Genomic DNA, 26,590 nt, shown 5'->3' with positions numbered 1-26,590 from the left:
TCTGGAAATCGAAATTGGTAGAAAAAGGGGATGAGAATAAAACTTATCTGGTAACAGGTAAAGTGTGAATACCAGGGAAAGGTGATACAGTAAGAGAATAAAATTTTGTAAAATGAATTGTTTTAGAATCTGAGGTAAGAAAATTTCTTGGAAATGAGTTATTATCTTTTTGTTCTATAGTGGAGTACAGTCTGGGGTGCATACCTGTGCCACATTAAACTTCACACTAATTTCCCTGATGTCATGAGTCTTTTACAGATAAATTGATCGATACATTTGTGTGTGGGTAGAGGGGTCCACTTAACCTTGTAAAGCAAAGGCAACCAATGAAACAATTGGCCTGCCTAGTAATTAGACTTTGCAGTGTGCAGTAGACGTGTTGTTCTTGAGACCTGAGTCTCTCTGTACCATGTATACATTTTAAATGCCACTTGGCAGCAACCATCAGCTTTAGTAGCTTTTTGTATATTTTACATTAGCAATTTATTTTACAGGTGAAAGAAAAGATCCTCTTTCAGCATTAACAAAAAATGGTGGCTCGAAGCGCAATGCTCTCCTGAAGTGGTGCCAGAATAAGACAGTTGGCTATAAAAACATTGATATCACAAATTTTAGCAGTTCATGGAATGATGGGCTAGCATTTTGTGCTATCCTTCATTCATACTTACCAGATAAGGTGCCTTATGACACATTGAATCCAAGTGAAAAAAGGAGAAATTTTTGTATAGCATTCGCAGCAGCTGAATCTGTTGGCATTCCTACAACATTGGTTAGTTGTGAAATATTTATTTATTTGCTGCCATATACTTCCACATATTATAATTATGAAATAATGCATGTACTTCATTTTTTCAGAATCTGTCCGAAATGATTCAGCTGGAACGACCAGACTGGCAGCAAATAATGGCTTATGTCACTGCCATTTATAAGCATTTTGAGACGTGAAATTAACTGAAATGCATCTTTTTATTGTTGTTCAGTGTTCTACAAAAGGAGATATTTTAATTCGTGATTTTATATATGAAGGCTCAAGAAGCATCTTTTCTGTTTTGGCTGTTGTATTAATGAATGTCTTGGACAGATTGAGAGATGTGACATTATCTGGTTTGAGGTGTTTCAGAAATTTGCTTCTTGTGAAATATTGAGAGAACAGAGTTACTAGTGACTATTAATTGATACTAATGTATTGTCCAAAGGTAACAAACAAGTAATTATTCACATTCCAAATGATTAATGCAGCTCAGAACAGTGTCTTCATATGTCAAATGCCTTCCCCCTCCCCAGAAATAAGGGAGCTTTGGACTTGAATCTGGATGTACAAAAGTGAGATTATTTCTCCTCTAGTGCTCCATAGTTAATGAAACTACTCTCTGATGATAGTGAACAAGTAGCTTAAAAAGCAGCAGTTAAGACATTCTTAGTAGATCTGTTCTGTTTGGTGAGTCTTATTAGAGAACACTCAGCATCACTGTTTTACTTAGTTTATTTATTGTGTACATTGAACGAGTGCAGCTGCTGATTGAAATGGATACAATATATTTTTAGGAACTGAATGTGTGTGTGTGTGTGTGTGTGTGTGTGTGTGTGTGTGTGTGTGTGTGTGTGAGAGAGAGAGAGAGAGAGAGAGAGAGAGAGAGAGAGAGAGAGAGAGAGAGAGAGAGAGAGAACCAGTGAGGTTTTAGTAATAGTAGCATAATATGACAGTAGAATCTTCATACATTCAAAAGCAGCTATATTTATATTATCTAGTCATAAAATTACTGCATTTTATAAATGACTTATATTATTGATGTCATTTTAACAGCAAGTGGTTTTTAAACTGTTTCCATAAATGTGTATGTAAATAATGTATTGTTGGATGTATTGATTTAAGAAATGAACTGATGAGAACTATTCAAAGAACTGGGAATTCTGTAAATTTTGATAAAGGCAATAACATAGGTGAAAATGATATTAAATCTGCTTCTGTGAGTAACATCATTTTTATTACTGAAGTGGAATATTATATCATTCTAAAACTGTTCCATATTTGTGTGTGCATCAGATTTGTGGCAACTTATCAGCCATTCTCTCGGAGCATTTTGTACATTTTGTAATGATTTGTAAGTGATGTACGATGAATGACTGATCAGTGTTCGGTTTATCATCGGTCTCATTCATGTAATTTTTATATATGAAAAATTATTTTGAAGGACTGTCTTGTAAAGTATCAGAACTTCATTTGTTTGTCTTGAGGGCTAGAAGTAGTTTATGTAACATGCTTCCATTTATCTGTGAACATACATTGTTCACTTTGATAAGAAGAAAACCATTGCTTTAGTGTACTAACTGAGAAATGATTCTCCACTCTGCATTGTTTTGCAGTTTCTTTGAGTTTCACAATAGGCGTTAATGTGTGTTGAACATGCCGTTCAATACTGTACACTTAATTTACTTCTGCCTGTAGGTAGTTTCTGCACGTTTTATGGCTTTTCAGTGAATGGAGCTTAAGCAGTAATATGTACAAGCAGTGCTATAATATGCTACAGGTTGTATACAGTAGGTGGAAGCAGCTTGCTCTTCTAAAACTGCCTGTAGTATTTCTTTTAGTCCAGAGATAAACAGATTTTTCTTCTGTTTGTAATGCTGGCTTGGATCTTTCATAATCCAATCTAAAGGAGCTGATAACTGCTCCCTTGCCCTCAAGAATGCCTGAAATGGATCACGTATGGAAAATGAAAAGATTTAAATATGTTGTAGCTGTTCGATTTTCAAAGATTTGTTGTGAGTTCCTAAACTACAGAAAGATATTTTATAGTAGTTTGTTTGTAATACATGTATTAAATTGTAAATATACTTGTTAGTCATATGTATTATACACAAATAAACATATACTGTAACAGTCATGATACAAAAACTGTTAAATGTGACTCCAATATTCCTTATCATGGAAATACTCTTCATTGAAGTCGTTAACGATGTCTTCAGTACCTCGAACTCCAAAGTTCCAAATAAAAATTGTTCACCTCTGCGTTTTGAATCTGGAAATCATTTCACAATTCAAGGGAATACTCTGAACAGAATCTTAGGCATTTATTTCGCTATGGTAATTGGGCAATCGAGAGATTGTTGCCTTTACAAGAAGATTTTGTTACACCAGTAAAATTTCTCTCTTTGAAAGCCTGAAAAGTATGGAGGCTGAAGTATTGCCTTACATACTACACCAAAACTGCTAGCAATATGACTATAGGGTACGAGGATTAGATGTCTATACAAATTATAAACATGTCTGCACGTATGTTCCACGTCTCCTCCTAAACCTCTGTACTGATTTCAACCAAATCTGGTACACATATCATCCACTGTCTGGAAAGAGTGACTGGTGGTAAGATCCACGCAAACAACTTGCACTGTGGCTATATAGATTACCATGTAGGTGGATATGTTCATTCTTCTCTAATTCTGCTGCTGCTACTGCTACAAAACCACATGTCCAAGTAAGGCAGTTAAATGTAGAAAAGGCAAATCAAAACCAGATAAATCCCCCTAGATGCTAAGGCTCACACGTTAGAACTCAACTTGTAGCTAGCACATGGCAAATGAGATTCATATTCACGAGAAGTTATTTGTGGGGTCACAGGATTACACTGGAAGATATCAGAAATACAGGAGCGAGTGTGATGTAACATTAAATTAGATTGTGCTGCTTCTGCAAGTACGAGGAATGTAATAATTGATAGTAGAGAAAAAGAAAATAATCTGATGGAAAATATGGAAAGGAATGGGAGAGTAAAAAACACATACACACAGTGAGTGTGTGTGTGTGTGTATGTGTGTGTGTGTTTTTCTTCATAATGATTATAACAAGGAAAGAAAAATTTAAAACAAAGAGAGGATGCATTAATGCATCCATCCATCCATAATGTCTGACCCACTTCACATGATGAACTTTCACATGCATTCCACCCATGTCAGTTTTCGCTACAAATTGTGATAAGTGCAGTATGCAAATTACACACTGTGTGCCTCTCAGCTTGGAGCCTCAAGTGTGGTTTGTATTGCTTGGTCCTTAAACTGGCCCTGGTTACATATCGATGTGTGGAATCAGCTGATGGAAACTAATTCTGTGCACTGTATTACAATCAGCTGTCACTATCTCATAGTGCACCCTTGGTCTAAGGGTAGAGTCTTTGATTAGTGATTAAAACGTTCTCGGTCCCAGGTTTGAAACCCATCACCACTTAAATTTTGAATAAAAATCATCAGCAGTGATGGCTGAAGTCTTCCAGCATAAGAAGTCACTGTTCTTCAGTCAACGGCTTTGTCAAAGGAGGTGGAAGAGTGGACAAAGATTCAAAGCCCTCCCTTGTCCTTGGGGTGGAAAACTGCCCCTAAAGGCAGAAAAATCAGCAATGATCAATGGCATAAGGATGAAGAAGGCAGTAGAAACCACTGCATTAAACACACACAACATGTATCCATAGGATATGTGGCCTATAATTGAAGAAGTGCTATGACGATCCCTCCATTGGCAAAAGATACCAGTTTGTTCCCCCCCATATGGAACTCTGGGAGGGGCCTGACAAGAGGGAAGTGACCATGAGAAAATGATTGAATAAACAGTGAAAGGATAATGTTCTGTGAGTCAGGGCATAGAATGTCAGAAGTCTGAATGTGGTAGGGGATCTAAAAAATCTGAAAAGGGAAATGCTAAGGGTCAAACTTGGCCATAGCTAGGGCTTAGTGAAGCGAAATGGGAAGAAAGTAAGGATTTCTGGTCAGATGAGTATAGAGAAATATCAACAGCAGCAGAAAATGGTACAATGGAAGTAAGATAAACTACAAATAGGAAGGTAGGGCAGAGAGTGAGTTACTATGAACAGTGAAGTGACAAGGTTTTTCTCATCAAAATCTGCAGCAAACCAACAACAACAACAACAGTATAAATGCCAATGTAGCAAGCCAAAGATGGAGAGAGAGAGAGAGAGAGAGAGAGAGAGAGAGAGAGAGAGAGAGAGAGAGAATGTGTGGGGACATTGAAAGGGTAATTCAGTATGTAAAGGGGAATGAAAATCTAATAGTCATGGGGGCTGGAATGCAGGTGTAGGGGAAGGAGTAGAAGACAGGGTTACAGGAGAATATGGGCTTCGTGCTAGGAATGAGAGACGAGAAAGACTATTGATTTCTGTAATAATAATACTGAATATTGTCTTAGAGAACTGCAAGAGAATGTATACTTGGAAAAGGCCAGGAGACACAGGAAGATTTCAATTAAGTTACATCATGGTCAGACAGAGCCTCCTAAATTAGATTCTGGATTGTAAGGCATACCCAGGGACAGATAGACTCAGATCACAATTTAGTAGTGATGAAGAGTAGGCTGAAGTGCAAAGAAAAGGGATATGGAAGTACCAAGGAATGAAGAGATATGCTTGAAGTTCTCTGAGGCTATGTATCAGTGGTCATCAAGCTGTTTTGCTTAACTGGACGTTGTAGGACAAAACCTCGGGCCGCATAGGTGTAGGGGGTTATAGTAGCCATTCAAATAGAACTTCAGTTTTTCCCAAATCATGGTTACCACTAACACATTTTGAATCTACATATTGTAAGGTATCACACCAAATATTTTTAAGTGAAAAAGAAAAATTACATGCTTTTTTTCAAAGATTTACCTAGTGACCAGTTTTCCATACCTAATCAGGTATTGTGGCCTGTGCCTTTGTAACAGGATCACAGGTTCGCATTTCGGATTGTCTAGGGGTCTTCACATTCTACCGTCTGAAGGAATACCAAGCGATTGCAGCTGACCATTTACTATTGGCTTTCATATTAGGCCAAATATAACACAACAGAGACGATTTTTAATAATATAACTTCAAAATTGTCATAAAGGGCAAGAGTGGTGGATGATATCTTTCTGGATAAAACAGATTAGAAGTCAGTTTTATTTGTTGTATTCTGGATGTTTTTTTGGAAGTAGCAAACTCTCATTAGGGTGAACACCTTACCTAACGAGTAATGTGGCCACTTTACCCGGTGCCCTGTTGCACTATTGATCCACAGAAGAACTAAAATAAATAATAAGGAATTGCATATATAGGCCAAACATCAATTTTGTAGAAAGAAAGCATTACTATAAATGAGTTATCTTATATCGGATTTGTGTTAGAACTAGTCTTCTCACTTCTCCACAAGCCAGCAGAGCAAAAACTATGCAATGGCCACTTCTCCCATCCTGGCCACTTCGCCCAATCTTCCCCCACCGATCTTACTATTAGTTGGTAACCTACAAAAACTAATATGTTTCCGAGACAATAATTGCAGCAGGAGACGTGATGATAAATGATTACAAGCTCTTGCGCATTCACGAATCCATGTTACTTCTGTTTGACATTTATACCATGGCAGCTGATTGCTGCTAGATGTGCACACTCCTTGAGTTGTCAGCATAGGGAGACGAACTGTGGAATATTTCCTCCTCTCACATCCGTTAACCCTGCAATGACCACACTACATACCACTCTGCCCCCGACGTAAGCCTCAAAATTTACTTGGCTCATGCTGGATTCACGAAGGTCAACTGAAATTAAACACATCTTAAAATATTACTGTCTCTCTAAGTATTTTTGTTATGTTATTAGACAAGAGAATACTCTTTTAAAAAGCTGTTGCAGTTAGTTGACGTTTTTGTGTTTGGCTGTTAGTTGCTTGATGCATTATATTACAAAATATGGCTGAGAGCTGTTAGCCACATGAATATTCAGTTTGAAGACCACTGCTATAGGTACTCCAACAATGAGTAGTTCATAGTGTGACGATGTTCCCTGCTTTCCTTTTTTGTTTGTTGTCCTCAGTGTCGACGTACTGGCTGAAAAAATATGGGGTGGAAGTGCAACTACTGTCTACTGTAAATGCTGTAGCAGACAGATGCACAGTTGCATTTCACAGTCGTCTATTTTCACTGTTCATAATCCCCAACATTACACAGTTACATGGCCAGTGCACTACCGTTTAACTTTCAGTAAGCCTCATTAATAGGTTGCAGCTGAACATTCACATACTGCTGCAATAGTTTACTGTTCAACATCTACGAGCAGTAAAAGCCTAACCACAAAGTTCACAGTTCTTGAAGAATAGAAAGGTACGTATGGAGCACACTCTGACACTGTCATTGTCTTAACACTTGGCCTAATTGTGTAACACTTCACAGTTAAGTTGAAGCATTGTTGTTCTACCCAACACAGGTTTCTCATCTGAAACTCGGCCGTGGACTGACTGTCTAGGAACCAAAAATTGGGCTCTTATATATCCTCACAATAATAGGCACTGAAACTGCCCATTGTTGGAAGTTAAATTTACAGAAATTACAATCAAAACTTAACTCATTAAATTAACTGAATACATCAAAAATTTGGTTCTTTAACAGTTTCTTCCACTACAAGATTTAGCCTGAATTATTTGCTTATATAATGAAATTAGCATATATAAGTACACAAAGGATACTTCGGATAAAACTGTTACTTACTTTGGAATTAAGAGCAGGCTTTGCTAATATGTTTACGAATATATCCAAATAGATCCTTTAAGAATACTGTTAGTTGTTCCTCCAAATGTTCATAATTAGGCAGAATTTGTATTTGTTTATAATTCATCAATAGAATTTAAGTTATGAAACAATTACTGAGTTCACCCTACAACAAGATACTAACTAGGTATAATTGAAATACATTAGAAAATCAATTACATACATAGAACTAACACACAAAATTAGATCTGGTGTTATATTCATTAAAACTGAGGGCGAACCTTTCTGTTTTATGAAAATGAAAATGGAGATTATACTTGGGTATGTTAATACACTCCTGGAAATGGAAAAAAGAACATATTGACACCGGTGTGTCAGACCCACCATACTTGCTCCGGACACTGCGAGAGGGCTGTACAAGCAATGATCACACGCACGGCACAGTGGACACACCAGGAACCGCGGTGTTGGCCGTCGAATGGCGCTAGCTGCGCAGCATTTGTGCACCGCCGCCGTCAGTGTCAGCCAGTTTGCCGTGGCATAAGGAGCTCCATCGCAGTCTTTAACACTGGTAGCATGCCGCGACAGCGTGGACGTGAACCGTATGTGCAGTTGACGGACTTTGAGCGAGGGCGTATAGTGGGCATGCGGGAGGCCGGGTGGACGTACCGCCGAATTGCTCAACACGTGGGGCGTGAGGTCTCCACAGTACATCGATGTTGTCGACAGTGGTCGGCGGAAGGTGCACGTGCCCGTCGACCTGGGACCGGACCGCAGCGACGCACGGATGCACGCCAAGACCGTAGGATCCTACGCAGTGCCGTAGGGGACCGCACCGCCACTTCCCAGCAAATTAGGGACACTGTTGCTCCTGGGGTATCGGCGAGGACCATTCGCAACCGTCTCCATGAAGCTGGGCTACGGTCCCGCACACCGTTAGGCCGTCTTCCGCTCACGCCCCAACATCGTATAGCCTGCCTCCTGTGGTGTCGCGACAGGCTTGAATGGAGGGACGAATGGAGACGTGTCGTCTTCAGCGATGAGAGTCACTTCTGCCTTGGTGCCAATGATGGTGGTATGCGTGTTTGGCGCCGTGCAGGTGAGCGCCACAATCAAGACTGCATACGACCGAGGCACACAGGGCCAACACCCGACATCATGGTGCGGGGAGCGATCTCCTACACTGGCCATACACCTCTGGTGATCGTCGAGGGGACACTGAATAGTGCACGGTACATCCAAACCATCATTGAACTCATCGTTCTACCATTCCTAGACCGGCAAGGGAACTTGCTGTTCCAACAGGACAATGCACGTCCGCATGTATCCCGTGCCACCCAACGTGCTCTAGAAGGTGTAAGTCAACTACCCTGGCCAGCAAGATCTCCCGATCTGTCCCCCATTGAGCATGTTTGGGACTGGATGAAGCGTCGTCTCACGCGGTCTGCACGTCCAGTACGAACGCTGGTCCAACTGAGGCGCCAGGTGGAAATGGCATGGCAAGCCGTTCCACAGGACTACATGCAGCATCTCTACGATTGTCTCCATGGGAGAATAGCAGCCTGCATTGCTGCAAAAGGTGGACATACACTGTACTAGTGCCGACATTGTACATGCTCTGTTGCCTGTGTCTATGTGCCTGTGGTTCTGTCAGTGTGATCATGTGATGTATCTGACCCCAGGAATGTGTCAATAAAGTTTCCCCTTCCTGGGACAATTAATTCACGGTGTTCTTATTTCAATTTCCAGGAGTGTAGTAATTAGTCAAAAATGAAAAAAAATATTAAGGAAGGAGATAGCAAAACAAGAGGGGAAATAAAATTATCCCAGCTTACTTCATCACAGTAGGCAGTTTGGTTGAGGAGAAATCAACATATCTAAAAAGGGCAATTGTAGAACCTGCAAAGAAAAACTTATGTACATAGAAGGTGACTGTTAAGCATCCATAGGTAACAGAAGAAATACTTCAATTGATTGATGAAAGAAGTGCAAAAGTACAAGTCACTTGGGAATGAAATAATCAGAAGTGCATGGAAGCTAAGGCAAAATGGCTGCATGAAATGAATGGGGCTTTTTTTTCCCCATTTCCAGTCAGCACTCTGTTCCTGCAGTTTGTTGGTTTTATTCAAGGTCACCTTGTATAATAAACAACTATGGGGGGTGCCACTCATTTTAAAACATACAATTCCAAGCAAAGTAGGTGTCAGGCACTGCCCTATTTTAAGAAAAATAACCATATCAGGTGGAAAGTACCAAATATGTTGAGCTGCTATCGGTTATGTTAAACAAGTAATTCACAGGCAAGTAAGTAATGAATTCTAAAGTGTGTCATCCAGGGAGAACTTGCCAGCATCAAAACAGACTTAACAAAAATGAGTGAAGCACAATGGTAGGAAACTCGGGGCAATCAAACCTTGCTACAGCGTAAGCTTGATCAACCCATCACGGAGTACATACATACATACATACAGAGAGACACAACTTGCTAGGAACTGTGCTGGAACTGGGCAAGGGATTAGAGCACTTCTAAGATAAGTTTCCACAGAAATAATGGATTAAAAGAATCCCATTGGTAAGTAAGACTGTGGGTCTTCCAGCCCCCCCCCCCCCTTCAGACAATCTAATACCTTCCTCATATAGATGTTCTTCAAAGCTCACGCTATAGTCTGCCATGTTATCCAGGTGCATAGTATGTAGGTGATGTCATTGATATCACTAAGACTCAACACCCAGATATCTTGCATGACTGCTGAAAAAAGAGGGTTTGGTAGCTTAATAAACTGAATCCACATACTTACCTGGCTACTGGCCACAATACGTTCCTGACTCTCGGGTACTTCACTCCCTTTGGGTAAGCTAAGAAGGGAACACACACACACACACACACACACACACACACACACACACACACACACACACACACACACACACACACACACAAAAAAAAAAAAACCCTCTAAAATGGCCTACATATAGTAATTGAGTTAAAATTGTGTCTTCTTTATGCCTTTGGTACTCATCTATGAACTCTTGTTGATTGTGGTGTACACACACTAAGTGAGAAATAAATGTAGAATTACTATTATTTTGGAAGACAAACCAATAGTTTATTTTTTTAAAGGGGTGGGGGGTGTGTGGGGATGGGGCATGTGCAAGTTCTCTTATGTTGCTGGACAGGTTGCTCCATTGTGGAATGCGTATAGGACAGGAGAATTTAGTGTTGAGTGTTGGTGATTTAAAGAGAGATTCAAAGTAGTTTGGAGACCAGTTTCTCATAAGTTTAGTAGATGCAGAAATTTTATGAATTAAAATAAACTTGTAGGGTTAGTGGTGAAGCATATTGGAATATTTTTACTTCCCCTCCTCCCCCCCCCCCCCCTGGGTCAGGGGTCATAAGAGGCGACTAACAGGAGTCTCACTCTTTTCATCCTTAATGTGATGGTCCCCTGTAGGTTTTTTACCTCCATTTTTAAAAATTTTCCGGAAGAGTGAGCCAGTTGGGTAATGGCGCCTTACATGGTGCATAGTGTCCACCGTGTGCTGGACTTCTCGCATCCTTTGCCGGCATGGATCTGCTCTTACGCTTGTTCTCCAGCTGTCGGATGAGGTCGCCCTCCTGGGTGTGTTTTCCTCCATTCTCTGTGCAGTATTGCTTTCTGCACTGTCGGCGATAATGGACTTCTTATCCTGTTATTGCCCTATATCCTGCACGGCAGCCAGTCCGTTGTGGTGGGGCCGCCTTGTACCAGGTTGGTCGTAGCCCCCAGATCACAATGGGATCACTCTGCTGATCCTGCGCCATTAACCCCCCCCCCCCCCCCCTACCCCCGCGCCAGAATGTTTGAGGAGTAGATGCCCATCCCGCTGGGGCATCAGGACTCCTGGCAATGGCCATCCTGCCAGGTGGCCTTTGCCGTGGCTGGGTGGCGCCCATGGGGAGGCCCCCTTGTCGGAGTGGGTGGCATCAGGGCGAATGACATGCCATGAAATTTAGTACATCTCTTGCTGGTGGTCAAACACCAGCAGTCTCTAAGCGATGAAGGTCTAGCTTCAAATGCTAAGAAATAAGATCCCAAATGATTCCCCCGCTGCCCCCCCCCCCCTCGTCCCCCTGGCCACACCATGGGAAGAACGCCAGGCTACAAACGGCAGTGAAGCATACTCGCCCCGGTACCTCTTATGTACAAGAGTTGATGGGGAATTTTTTTGTCAATGAAATCTCAGTTTGTTGTGGAGCATTAAGAGGACAAGTTTGGGGAGGTGGAGGGCTTGTCCAAAATGTGGTCAGGGTCGGTTTCGACCAAAACAGCATCCTCTGCCCAGTCACAGGCACTACTCGCCTGTGACAAGCTGGGTGGATGTTTCTGTTTCAGTCACACCCCATAAGAGCTTAAATATGGTCCAGGGTATTAGATTGCAATCAAAATTCCATGTGAAATATGACGATGAGCTGCGATCCAGTTTAGAGTGGCGAGGTGTCTGTTTCATCCAGCACGTCCACCAGGGTGCGAGGGATAATCAGATTGCCACTGGTGCCTTCATCTTGGCCTTTGAGTGTGACGTATTACCCGAGAAGTTCAAGGCGATGGTCTATCGCTGTGATGTAAAGACTTATATCCCTCCCCCAATGCGGTGTTTTAAGTGCTAGAAGTTCGCCCATATGTCTTTCCGCTGTAGTTCCATTGTCACCTGTCAGGATAGTAGACATCCTTCACATCCCAGTACTCCCTGTGCCCTGCCTCCCATCTGTGTCAAATGCGGAGAGCACCATTCGCCTTGTTCACCAGATTGCAGGATTCTCCAGAAAGAAAGAAAAATAATGGAATACAAGACCCTGGACCGACTGACCTACACTGAAGCTAAGAGAGAATATGACAGGCTACATCCTGTGCATATGACGTCAACCTACGCCGCCGCTATGACAACAGTTCTACAATCTTCCATTCCACCTCGTACAGCTCCCAGAACTGACAGACTCTACCTGCCCCTTGATGGTGGGGGGCACTTCCGTCCTTGTTGCCCCTGCAAAACCTACTTCAGTAGCAACACCCCACCCTCCCCAACCAATGGGGAAGTCAGTCCCCACTTCTCAGCCGGAGAAGCATAAGTCTTCTTCAGCTCATTTCGCCAGGAATGGATCCCTTGGGACACTCCCTTCCCAGGTTCCTACCAGTGGCAAAGCTGACACCTGCCAGTGGCTGAAGCAGTCACAGGTAGCTGGTCATAGGGCTTCACGGTCCTCCTCTGTTGCTGAGACTGAATCAGTGAAGGCCTGCCAGCCGCACAAACCTAAGGCGCAGTGAGAGAAACCTAAAATGAAAAAGATTGCCCAGAACAAAGGCACTTCACTGGCACCCACACCACCACTACCTACAAGCTCTGTGCCCGAGGATGACATGGAGATTCTGGCGTCCACTGACGACTTAGATCATACTGGGCCCTTGGACACAATGGATGTTAGTCGCACAGGTACTCATCTGGTGGCAGCAGGTGACCCTGAGGCATAGACTGCCTCATTGAGTGTTTCATGCCTTCCCAGTCTCCAGATCACGCAATCCTCCAGTGGAATTACGGCCGTTTTTTCCACCATCTGGCTGAACTATGGTAACTGTTAAGCGTTACACCTGCTGTCTGCATTGCCCTCCAAGAAACCTGGTTCCTGGCAATGCGGACCCCTGCCCTCCGCAGCTATAAGGGATATTAAAGGAACCGTAGTGACTATAATAGTGTGTCAGGTGGAGTTGGTGTCTATGTCCTGGACTCAGTATGTAGTGAACCTGTGCCCCTTGAAACCCCTCTTGAAGCTGTGGCAGTCAGGATAACGACGACGCAGGTAATAACTGCCTGCAATGTATGTCTTCCTCCAGATAGTGCAGGTATTGGCTGCACTGATTGATCAACTCCCTAAACCTTTCCTACCTTTGGGAGATCTTTAACTCGCATAACCCCTTGTGAGGTGGCGCCATGCTTACTGACCGAGGTAGGGAGATCGAAAATTTACCATCACAACTTGACCTCTGCCTCTTAATTACAGGTGCAACCACACATTTCAGTGTGGCACATGGCACATATTCGGCCATTGATCTCTCGGTTTGCAGTCCTGGCCTGCTCCCATCTACCCACTGGAGAGCACATGACAACCTGTGTGGTAGTGACCACTTTCCCATCTTCCTGTCACTCCCCTGGCATCACGCCCAAGTACACCTACCCAGATGAGCTTTAAACAAGGCAGACTGGGAAACCACCTCCTCTGCTGTCACCACTGTATCTTCCCCATGTGGTGCCATCGATGTTGTTGAGCAGGTCACTACAACGATCGTTTCTGAGGCAGAAAACGCGATCCGATGTTCTTTAGGGTGCACCCAGTGAAAGATAGTCCCTTTGTGGTTCCCAGAAATTGCTGAGGCAATGAAAGAGCGCCGGAAAGCTCTACAGTGACATATGCGACACCCTTCCCTTGAGCACCTAATAGCCTGTAAGTGGTTCTGTGCCCACATATGCCAGCTTATAAAAAGAAGAAAACAGGAATGTTGGGAGAGGTACGTGTCGACCATTGGGTGCCATACGTCACCTTCCCAAGTCTGGACAAAGACCAGACATGTTTTTGGGCACCAGACACCTAAAAGGTGTACCTGGAATTAACATCAATAGAGCATTATCTAGTGATGCACACGTGGTTGCTGAGCACTATGCTTGAGCGTCTGTGTCGCACCCTCAAACGGGGGATGGAAAGGTAAAGTCCTCTCGTTCACTACACACCACAATGAATCGTATAATGCCCTATTTACAAAGAGGGAGCTCCTCAACGCCCTTGCACATTGCCTGACACAGCTCCTGGGCCGGATCGGATCCACAGTCAGATGATTAAACATCTCTCGTCTGACTACAAGTGGCATCTCCTCATCATATTCAACCAGATCTGGAGTGATGTTGTCTTTCCATCACAATGGCGGGAAAGCAGCATCGTTCTGGTGCTGAAATCCAGTCAAAACCTGCTTGACGTGTAAAGCTACCGCCCCATCAACCTCACCAACTTCCTTTGTAAGCTGCTGGAACGTATGTTGTGTCGACGTTTGAGTTGGGTCATGGAGTCACGCAGCCTACTGGCTCCATGTCAGGGCGGCTTCTACCAGGGTCGCTCTACCACTGATAATCTTGGGCCCCTCGAGTCTGCCATCCAAACAGCTTTTTCCAGACACCAACATCTGGTTGCCATCTTTTTTGACTTACGTATAGTATCCAGCACTACGTGGCAACATCATATCCTTGCCACATTGTATGAGTGGGGTGTCTAGGGCCTGCTCCTGATTTTTATGGAAAACGTCCTGTTTCTCCATATTTTTCATGTCCAAGTCGGTGTTTCCCATAGTTTCCCCCGTATTCAGGAGAATGGCGTTCCGCAGGGCTCTGTGTTGAGTGTATCACTATTTTTAGTGACCATTAATGGTCTAGCAGCAGCTGTAGGGCCATCTGTCTCACCCCCTCTGTATTTCATTCTGCTCCACCAGTACTGGTGTTGCTGAGTGGCGCCTACAGGGAGTCATTCACAAGGCAGTCATGGGCTCTAGCTCTAGTTTCCAGTTTTCAGCCACGAAGTCGTGTGTCATGCATTTCTGTTGGCTTAGCACCGTTCATCGAGAACCAGTACTTTACTTTAATGACGATCCACTCACTGTAGTGCAGACGTATCGATTCTTATGACTGGTTTCGATACCCATTTTACTTGGCTATCTCACCTTCGTCAGCTTAAGTGGAAGTGCTGGCAGCACCTCAATGCCCTCTGCTGTCTGGACAACACCAACTGGGGTACAGATCACTCTACACTGCTGCAGCTCAGCAGAGCCCTTGCTCAATCCCGCCTTGACTATGGAAGTCAGGTTTATGGTTCAGCAGTGCCTTCAGTGTTGCGTTTACTCAACTCAGTGCACCACTGTGGCGTTTGCCTAGTGATGGGAGCTTTAAGAACGAGTCTGGTGACAAGTGTCCTGGTGGAGTCTGGAGTCCCTCCATTGTAGGTTAGGCATGCACAACCGTTTGCCAGTTATGTTACACACGTTCGTAGTTCTCCTGTGCATCCGAATTACCGCCTCCTATTCCCAACCATGGCAGTTGATCTCCTGCATCGGTGGCCCGTATCAAGGCTTACGATTGCGGTTCATGTCCGGTTTCTTCTCTCTGAACTAGAATCCTTTCTGTTACCAACTCCATGGTGTACACCTAGGCGGCAGATTCTCCTGGACCTTTTGCATGGCCCGAAGGACTCTGTTAACCCTATGGCTCTATGCTATCACTTCCTCTCGATTCTTGACATGTACCGGGGCCATGAAGTGGTTTACACTGATGGCTTGATGGCTGATGGTCACGTAGGCTTTGTGTATGTTCATGGAAGACGTATTGAACAGCACTCCTTGCCAGATGGCTGCAGTGTTTTCTCTGCAGAGCTGGTGGCCACATTTCGTGCCCTGGCGAGTCATTTCTCCTGTGTACTGACTCCTTGAACAGCCTACAAGCTAATGACCAGAGCTACTCTCGCCATCCACTGGTAGCACCCATTCAGGAGTCCATCTGTGCACTGGAACGGTCCTGTCATTCAGCAGTATATGTGTGGACACTTCAGAATCCCAGGCAACGAACATGCTGACAGGCTGGCCAAACAAACTATGCATAAACCACTTCTGGAGATGGGCATCTCCGTAAATGACCTGCATTCTGTCTTATGCTGTAGGATTTTTCGGCTTTGGGAGACAGATCGGCATAACAGTGTGCATAACAAACTGCATGGCATTAAGGAGACTATGAATGTGTGGATATCTTCCATGCGGTTGTCTCGCAGAGAATGTGTTGTCTTCTGCGGCTATTCATTGGCCATGCGTGGCTAAAAACATAGTTACTTCCTGCATCGTGAGGTCACACCTAGGTGTCGCTGTGGCTCACAAATGACGGTCTTCCACCTCTTGTTAGACCCTTGTTAGACTGTCCACTTTTAGCCGCTCTGTGATGTACTTTTAACTTTCCCAGCACCCTACATTTGTGTTGGGTGACAATGCCTCAACAGCAGCTTTAGTTTTACGTTGTTCCTGTGTGGTGGGTTATATAATTTGATGTAAGTTTTTGCGCATGTCCTTTGTCTCCGGGAAGACAACAGCATTGTGGTACTGGCAGCAGACAAAGGGAACTCCACTGTCATCTTGCAGCAGGTGTATTATGATGAGAAAGTACGCCAACTTCTGGAGGACCCTGCATACAGAATTCTGGAGTGTGACCCCACGGACAAGGTGGCCAAGAAGGCTAGTGCTCTCTTGAAGGAAACGGGGATGCCTGATAAGATCATCAGACAACTATGGGAAAAAGTGCCAGTGCCACCCACACTGTATGGTCTGCCTAAAATACACAAGGAGGGCGTGCCCCTACGTCCAATTGTCAGTAATATTGGGGCACCTACGTACATAACAGCCAAGTACTTGAAAGGTCTCCTGTCTCCGTATGTGGGGAAATGTATTCACCACATCCGCAACTTGGATTATTTCCTGCAATGTCTCAAGCAACTGCACATCACAGATTCGGACATCATGGTTAGTTTTGATGTGGTATCGCTGTTTACCAGGGTCCCTCTGAAGGACTCACTAGAACTGATTGCAGAGAAATTTGACGGTGCTCTGTTGAACCTGCTCAGTCATACACTGACATCCACTTATTCCCTGTACAGAAACCAATATTACGAGCAAACTGAAGGTGTAGCTATGGGCAGCCCACTGTCCCATGTGGTTGCCAACATGTTTATGGAGAGTTTTGAGGAGAGGGCATGGAGACAGCCACATTTAAACCCACATGCTTCTTTAGGTATGTGGATGACACCTTCGTGATCTGGCCACATGGGATGGACAGGCTCAATGAGTTTCTTGAACATCTTAACTCATGCCACCCTAATATCAAGTTCACCATGGAAATGGAGAAGAATGGCCAGCTGCCATTTCTGTATGTACTAATCCAGAGGAAAGCAGATGGATCAATTGGCCACAGTGTGTACCGAAAACCAACACACACTGATTTATATCTGCAGGCCAGTAGCTGTCACCACCCTGCACAGAAGAATGGGTTTCTGAAGACTTCGGTCCACAGAGCACGTGCCCTGTCAGAGAATCTACCTACAGAGATAGAACGTGTCAAAACAGTTTTCTCCAAGAATGGATACATGGACAGACAAATTGAGAGGGCACTCCAACCAGCCACTAGACCACAGATTCCTGAAGAAGACCAAGATGAAGCAAAGAAGGTGGCATATCTGCCCTATGCTGGCTGTATTTCTGCCAGAATCAGTAGGATCCTCCGTAAACACAATATCAAGTGTGTTTTCCGTCCAACCAACAAGATGCTGGGGCATGTCAAAGACAACCTGGGGTTACGAAAACCAGGGATTTACAACATACATTGTCAATGTGGCATGTCCTACATTGGCCAAATGACAAGAACTGTGGAGATCAGGTGCAAAGATCATCAGAGGCACACTAGATTAAGACAGGTGACTAAGTCAGCCATAGCTGAACACTGTCTAGAACTAGATCATGCCATGAAGTATGAGGATACCAAGATTCTAGCACAAACACCCAGATTTTGGGAGAGTGTTATAAGAGAATCGATAGAAATAAAAATGGCTGACGATCTTATGAACCGTGACACAGGGTACCAGCTAAGCAGAGCCTGGGATCTGGCTCTGGAATTGTTGAAGGAGGAATGGGGCCAGCTGCAACACTACACAAACAGAAGAACCAGAGACATGGAGATAGAAAACGAGCCCCTATTGGACTGCCAGGCGCACCAGACCAAAGATGGAACACCAAGAAGTGGGACTGGTGGGCGCGGACCGCAGAGGGAACATCCAGAGCTGCAGCGGACGAAAAACGGAGTGGCAACGCTCCAACAGGTCGTGGTGAGCGGATGCGGACTGCAGGCGGAACGCTTGGTACCCCAGACCGTAGACGAAACCCTCAGGAGTGGGTTTGGTGGGCGCGGACCCCAGAGGGAACACCTAAAACCGCATCGGACAGAAAATGGAGCACAAACACTCCAGCAGGTCGCAGAGAATGGGCGCGGAACACAGAGGAAGCGCCTGCGGCCCTTAGGTCGCAGAGAATGGGCGCGGAACACAGAGGAAGCGCCTGCAGCCCTTGGTGGAGGGGGAAGGCCATAGGCATAAATACTGGACGAGGTCCACTCGAGGAGCAGTCTCAGGTCACACCTGATGAAGGTTATGAGCTATGTGACCGAAATATCGTGCAAGTATGACTCTGATATCCGGCAGAACACCCGACAACCCAAGATGTCATTAGATCGCCGGGAAAGCCTGAAGAGTTACAATACTTGAGTTTGTCTAGCAGAATTTCATGATGTACACAATCAAAAGCCTTTGAGAGATCACAAAAAATCTCAATGGGTGGTGTTCTGTTATTCAGCTCATTCAAAATTTGATTGGTGAAAGTATATATGGCTTTTTCTGTTGAAAAACCTTTCGGGAAACCAAACTGACATTTTGTTAGTACTTCATTTTTACAGATATGTGAAGCTACTCATGAATATATTACTTTCTCAAAAATTTTGGATAAAGCTGTTAGAAGGGAGATTGGACGGTAATTGTTGACATCAGATCTATCCCCTTTTTTATGCAAAGGTATAACAATAGCATATTTCAATCTATCAGGGAAAATGCCCTGTTCCAGAGAGCTATTACACAGGTGGCTGAGAATCTTATTTATCTGTTGAGAACAAGCTTTTAGTATTTTGCTGGAAATGCCATCAATTCCATGTGAGTTTTTGCTTTTAAGCAAGTTTAGTATTTTCCTGATGTCAGAGGGAGAAGTGGGTGAGATTTCAATTGTATCAAATTGCATAGTTATGGCCTCTTCCATTAACAGCCTAGCATCTTCTAATGAACACCTGGATCCTACTATATCGACAACATTTAGAAAATGATCATTAAAAATATTTTCAACTTCTGACTTTTTGTTCGTAAAATTTTCATTCAATTTGATGGTAATACTGTCTTCCTGTGCTCTTGGTTGACCTGTTTCTCTTTTAATAATACTCCAAATTGTTTTAATTTTATTATCAGAGTTGCTGATTTCAGACATGATACACATACTTCTGGATTTTTTAATAACTTTTCTTAATGTAGCACAGTAGTTTTTATAATGTTTGATAGTTTCTGGATCACTACTCTTTCTTGCTGACAGATACATTTCCCTTTTCCAGTTACAAGATATTTTTATACCCTTAGTAATCGATGGTTTGTTACATGGTTTCTTTCGAGTATATTTAATTATTTTCTTGGGGAAGCAATTTTCAAATGCATTTACAAAAGAAATAAATTATATTTTAAATTGGCAGCAGGTTCACGGTCCAACTCATCCCAGTCTAACTACTATAGGCTTTCCCTGAAATTTGCAATTGTTGAATCATACTATTTTGGAGGACAGTTTAGTACTTCCGACTGGAGCTATGTCATATATTGTAACTAGCTGTGCACCATGATCAGAAAGACCATTCTCAACAGGCTGAGCATTTATCTGGTTAAACTTATCTTGGTCTGTAAAGAAGTTATCTATCACTGAGCTGCTATCCTTTACCACTCGAGTAGGAAAATCAATAACGGGTGTCAAATTGAAAGAACCGAGTAATACTTCAAGGTCATTTTTCCTATTACCCTCTTTCAGAGAATCTACATTGAAGTCCCCACAAATAATAATTTGCTTCCCCCTGTCTGACAGATAGCACAACAAGGAGTCCAAATTTTTCAGAAATAGATGAAAATTTCCCGATGGGTACCTATATACAGTTACAATTATAAATGTGCCTTTATTTAATTTAAGCTCACATGCACATGCTTCTATATGTTTCTCTACATAAAACTTTTTTATTTCTATACTTTTTTGCACAATGATAACTTTTAACATATATGGCAACTCCTCCTTTCTCCATGTTTTCTCTAATTACATGTGCAGATAGGTTATATCCACTTACATTTACCTTATCCATATCAGTAACAATGTGATGCTCAGACAGGCATAGTATATCTATTTCATATTCAGCTTCTAAATCTTCTAAACAAACCAGAAGCTCATCTATTTTATTCTTTAAACTCTCAATCTTTTGATGAAATATACTTGCATTATTTTTAATTATACTTTTATAGAGAACCTTTACTTATTCTAACATTTGCAGTAATATCCTGTCTGAGTTTCTCAATGTGCTTAGGCCTAGTTCCTGTACCAGTGGTCACATGGTGTTCAGAGAGGCAGATTATGTTAACTGGGTTGGATGACTTTAATTCATCAATACAATTACCTAGGACTGAGATGAAATTTCTGGTGATTGGTGAAAATTTATAATTGACAGCTGTCATTGGTGATCCAATGAGCTAGAATTGTGCTGTTTAATTTCTTTCCTAAACTGAAGATTTGTTTCAATCCTGACCTCTCGTAGAACTTGACGCCTTTCTGTCTTACCTATCCTAAAAAAGGTGCTGCTCCAATACCTGTAACTACTGGTATTTTACCATTCATGGCAGTGACTCCCCCCCCCCTCCCCTCCTTAAATTTCCTGCTATTACCCCAGCCAGTTTACCCTTCCCTTTCCTGTTGAGATGCAGGCCGTACCTGGTATAGTCCCACCTACTGAGAGAATCAACAGGAACCACACAAATATGAGCCTCCACACCCGACCCAAGCAGCCGTTCCAACTCCAAAATATCTCTTCCAACAGAAGAGTTCAAATGAGGCCCGTCATGGCGTCTCAGGACAGACTCAAATTCAACATTGGTGTGTTTCGATGCTGACGCAATCTTGACCAGGTCACACTCTATATTGTACTTAGGATCTCTGTCGATACTGTTCCCTGGCCCTCCCACAATAACCACAGTGTCTTCCCTGGTAAATCCTTTACAGACTGAACCTAAATCCTCTGTAACCTGATCCAGACTAGCACTTGGTTTGAAAAAAATTGTGACCTGGTATTCTGGTCCTAATGCCTCCTGCAGAAGTTGGCCTACACCTCTGGCATGAGAACTGCCTAACAACAAAACTTTCTTCCTTTTTGATGACTTTCCTACATTCTTTTTCAATTTCCTATTGAAAGTTTGTTGTGTCCTGTCTACACCTACACCTACATCCTATTCATGATTCCAAACTGTCAATCTTGGTCCACATCAGCCAGGTGGCAGTTGGTGTGACATTGCAACAGAAGAGCAATGGCGATTGGCATGCCTTGTCATTGTTTTCCTGCCTCTTGATGGAAACACAGTGCAAATGGAGCATTACAGACAGACTGTGAATTACCAGCCATTCATGCAGGAGTTAAATTCTTCAAAGAGTACCTGGAAAGCAAGCAATTTACAACTTATACAGTACATCCACAGCTTGTGGCATTCTTTCCCAAATGACAGACTTAGCATTGCCCCTTTGATGTCACATGACAGACATCGTAGCACAGTACTCCACAGATGTTAGACACACAAGTCGCATGAATTATGTTGGAGCTGATTATTTATCATGTAGGAGCACCAGTGTCAAGGCAGACTGCTGAGAGAAAATAGCAGTTGATCAAGATGAATACTCTGAATTGGCTTAGTTGTTGGCTAATCAGTCTCATGGTTTGGTGTTTGATAAAGTGGAGGGAAAAGAGATAGGACTTACCTTATGATGTGATACAAGGTAGGTTACATACTTACATTCCACTGAGACACAGGAAGAGATTTTTTGCACCTTTCATAATTTAGCACACCCAGGAACGAGGGCTTCAAATAAATTGCTGACACAAGGTCATATGGCCTGAAATTAGAAAGGATGCCCCCACTGGGCTCAATGTTGTTAACAGTGTCAGAAGAGTAAGGTCCATTTTATGTACTTAAATTTTGATTTGGTGGGACCTCTTCTTTGTTCTGAAAATTATAGCTACATTTTAACGATGGTGGATTGGTTTGCTTGTTGGCTAGAAGCATTTTTCCAGTATTTCAGCTGACACTGTGGATATGACACTATTGGTACACTAGTTTTCTCACTGTATTGTACCACAAATGATCATTTCTGACCATGGAAGATACTTTGAGGCTTGTCTGTTTCAAGAGCTGCTACAGATAAGCACTGCAGTCATGTTCAAACAACTAGTTGCCACCCAGCAAGCAATGCATTAGTTGAAAGATTTCATCAATCTCTGAAGACTGCATTAACGGCACATGACTCTCAGTGGATGAAAGCTTTGTCTTTGATGTTGTTAGGCCTTTGATCAGTGGTGAAGGAAAATCTAGGGTGTTCACCGGTAGTCTTGGTGTTTGGCTAACAAGTGTGCCCACGTGCTCATATACTGACTGACAAGTGTATAATCCTGCCTTCTGAGGAACAAATGTCCAATTTTGGTAAACAATTAAAAGAGAGAATGTCATGGCTCAATATGTATCCTCCACAACACCATGGCAACAAAGCATTTTTTGTACACAAGGATCTGACCACATTAGTTGTAGAACTACTGTAGAATATCACAAGTAAGTGTAGACTATGGTAGTTTTTGTAGGCAGTAAAAGTCATACCCACATTACCTAAAATTAGGTGTGTTGCATATCTACCAGGCACCACCTCATATCGATAACTTTGTTTATGAATGTGATCAGTGTATTGCTATATTGTCCTAGAAACTGGAAGTGGTGAACTGTCTAGAAACTGAGAGAGGATGTATAAAGGGCTGCATGACCTAGGAACATTTTTGTTCTATGTAGTCATCCTCCCACCTGTTACTTAAAAATAAGCAGTATTTATAGCAGAATTGAAGTTCAGTTCAGGTTTTATTCAAAAATTGTTTTGTATTGTGTAGCAGAGGTGCAGTAAAAATACAAATAATAATATAGATTTATCAAATAGAGTAGAAAATGCAATTTCCTTTTCAAACATTGCTTCAATACTTCATTAAACTCATGTAAAACAAATTTCTGTTACTCATAAACAACTTTCACATGCATCAATACATACAGGGAACTCTTACCTTTGATCACGATTAAGAACATTCTACATTAGTACAAAATAACAACAATAATTACATAGCTTTTTATGTTTGTGCATGTAAACTGCACTTGTATCAAAATTAATTCCTCTTTTTAATATAAAAGTGCAGAAGTTATGGAATCAACTAATTTTTATTACTTGTATAATACAATTTATATACTGTAATGACATAAAATACACAATGGGCTAACACTGAATGATGGGCAGTTCTAATTATGAGAACCACCAATCAACCAATCAAACAAATAAGGAGAAGTCATTGGCTCCCAGTTCCTTTCTTAGATATTCATTTATGTTTCTTTAGCTACCATTTACTACGTCATTTATCTACTGTACCAAAACTAATGACTCATAGTGTTGATAGAGCGCAACTCTAATGGAAGGCAATGACTCATTTTGTTGGATATGCTACTGACTCTAATGTTAGCTTTATATTTGCAACTGTGTGAATTTCATAAATGTTTAGAATTGAAAATAAAAGGTTTGCAAAATAAAGCCTCATCACATTGTTGACAGCAAGAAATATTACAGTCATGGAATATTGAGTTTTAGAATGAATGATCTAAGATCTCATTTTGCTGTGTCGTCTAATATTTTCAAAGGATTAAATACCTGTCACCTTGATTTAAATGACTGATAAGATCCAGAAGTTATACTTGGAGAGGGAATAGGTTTGATCACATAAGATCATGTTAATGTTTAGTTTCAGTGCAACTAAATGATGCTTATGATAATAACAATGATAATCGGACTTCGTAGAGAACACGAGAGTGCAGGCTTGACTTGTAGAAATGAAAATGTATAAACAATAATACATTGATGGTGTGGAATTGTTGTCACCAAACCAACCAATCCCAATGAATTTGACAGGCTGGAACATGTTTTATACAAGATCAGTGAAAAGGATCAAGTACATGGCTAAACAATGAAAACGTAGCCAAACTTATATCAGTTATTATTCAGGCAAGAGTGCAGACTGTAACAGATAGGTGACCTTACAATTTGGTGGTCAGAATGAGAGAGAGAAAGTGAGTGGTAACAAGAAGGAGAATTTCATATTTTGCATTTCTTAACAAATAACAGTAGGCCTACACACTTGTAAATAGGAAAAAAGATAGTAATTAATTACATAGAGAGAAATTCTGTTTCAATCTCATGATTCTATATCTGACATAGTTAAATATATTGATTCTGTACACTGCCCCCTGAATGGCAAAGAAAATGTCTGTTACATTTTGCATGTGTCATCACAGCAATTTGGGGCTCAATGTTTGGTAAAGTCTAATAATATTAGTGATTACAGCGCTGTAGTCAGTTGAATACATGGTAGCTTTTCTAGATAACTGATTTGTTTTGGATAAACAATGATTCATTATAATCAGTTATGGCTGACTATTGTGAAAGAATTGATTTGCTTTGTGTTGACTTTCAGGCAAGCCTTTTGATTCTAACAGATTGCTTAATGTTTTGGTAACAAAATATTAGACTTCATGACTTAATGTTGAAGTTTGTGTGCCCAAGACTATTATGGTGAGTATTTGTCCATGGGATTGCAGGCTATGTCCATTTCCTAAATCAGAGCAGAACGTCATATCCACCATTTTATTTGTTGATTAGTACTCTTGCATTGCGAACAAGTGGTGGAAGAAAGAACATCAAAAGGTATCACACCGTTTGAACATACAAATAGTGCCATAACAGTAAATGCAAAAGTGAATCCACATTTGGTAAAAGGAAAAACACCATGACATGTATCCAGGATTGACAGTACAGAACTGTAAAATAAGGCACACAAACATGAAAAAACGTCAGGCTACACAATGACTCAAACCACACAACTGACTGCAGACCACCAAATGGTAGGTAGAATACTGTGGATAAGACATCATAATGCCCTGCTGACACATTTGACGGAGTGCCAATGTGCCAATGCAATGACTGTGCTAATATTCACAACCAAGTGTCGCACAGCCCTTCGTATAAACACATGCTTATCTTGGAAAGTATGCATTTCTGCACTGATATTTAATGAACCGATTTTTCTTGTTTTTATGAGTACTATTACCTCTCAAAGTGTTCAACACTTTTTTATGTCTTCATAATTGTTTTTCTTTCCATTGTTTCTCACAGACAACATTGCAAGAACAACGTATCGTACAATATGTAGGATAAGTGCTCTGAAACAACGCTTACAATTTGTGTTTTACAGAAGTGAGTGTCAGAAATCAGGAGGTGTTGAAGATGGTGATGGCTGCATGATTTTGTTGATCATGATGATGAGGTACAATGGACTAGACCGTGGTCTAGGCAACGTTGTTAGTCATCTTGGTAATCAGGATCTGGACAGAGTTTGATGACAGGACAGCAGAAAAGTCATGCCATCATAGTTCAGGGTTCTACCTCATGACTCTATCAGACAGCCCTTGTCACTAGCTTACACACAACAGTTTTACAACAGAATCACAACTACCTAATGTACAACCTTCATCAGCTGTATGGAAAGAAAGTTCTTTGCCAATATACAAATAAATTTTTAGACAAATAAAAGTGACACATTAAACAGATATGAATTAGCATGGAGGGGGGGGGGGGGGGGGAATCTTTTTGTATAATTCCCGAAGAATCATTCAACGTTTAGCACAGAGTGATTTAAACCACCAATGCTGATAATGGATGAGTTCATAGAGCCAGAATCACTTTTCTAATTAATTTCCACAATAAGCACTACATACGTGTCACTGCAGAGCAGTTTCATAGTGTTTTAAATACACAGTTTAAATTAATAATGGTGGTGCATCAAGTATTCACAATGACAGTCAGGTCAACTGCCTGGTATGCAGATTGGTTTCCCATGCCACTGGGTTGCTGTGCTGGTTGCAATTCAACCAAATGAGTTTCTTAATGCAAGTGAATGTGTGTGTGAAATGGTCCAACATCACAACAAGAAAACTTCACCATGTTGCACTACACCAGAAGTGGACAGCAAATTGCTGAATTCATCTCAGTAAGTGCAAGAATCTTCATAGACCTTCCATCAGAATTT

General features: G+C 41.9%; 1 protein-coding gene across 13 annotated transcripts in view; it reads left to right on the top strand.

The window, feature by feature from the left end:
• Positions 1-3,010, top strand: part of LOC126285452 (cytospin-A) — a 1,067,624-nt gene extending 1,064,614 nt beyond the window's left edge. For all 13 annotated transcript variants that reach the window (XM_049984846.1, XM_049984845.1, XM_049984844.1 and 10 more), the window contains 2 exons: positions 495-769; positions 856-3,010. In XM_049984846.1, the coding sequence (XP_049840803.1) occupies positions 495-769; positions 856-945 (365 nt within the window). In that variant the 3' untranslated portion in view covers positions 946-3,010. The remainder of the gene's footprint in view (positions 1-494; positions 770-855) is intronic.
• The last annotated feature ends 23,580 nt before the right edge of the window (positions 3,011-26,590 follow it).

Source organism: Schistocerca gregaria, chromosome 8 (genome assembly GCF_023897955.1).
Source record: "Schistocerca gregaria isolate iqSchGreg1 chromosome 8, iqSchGreg1.2, whole genome shotgun sequence".
NCBI lineage: Eukaryota > Metazoa > Arthropoda > Insecta > Orthoptera > Acrididae > Schistocerca > Schistocerca gregaria.
The sequence above is the reverse complement of the archived record's forward strand: the minus strand, read 5'-3'. Positions and strand labels throughout refer to the sequence as shown.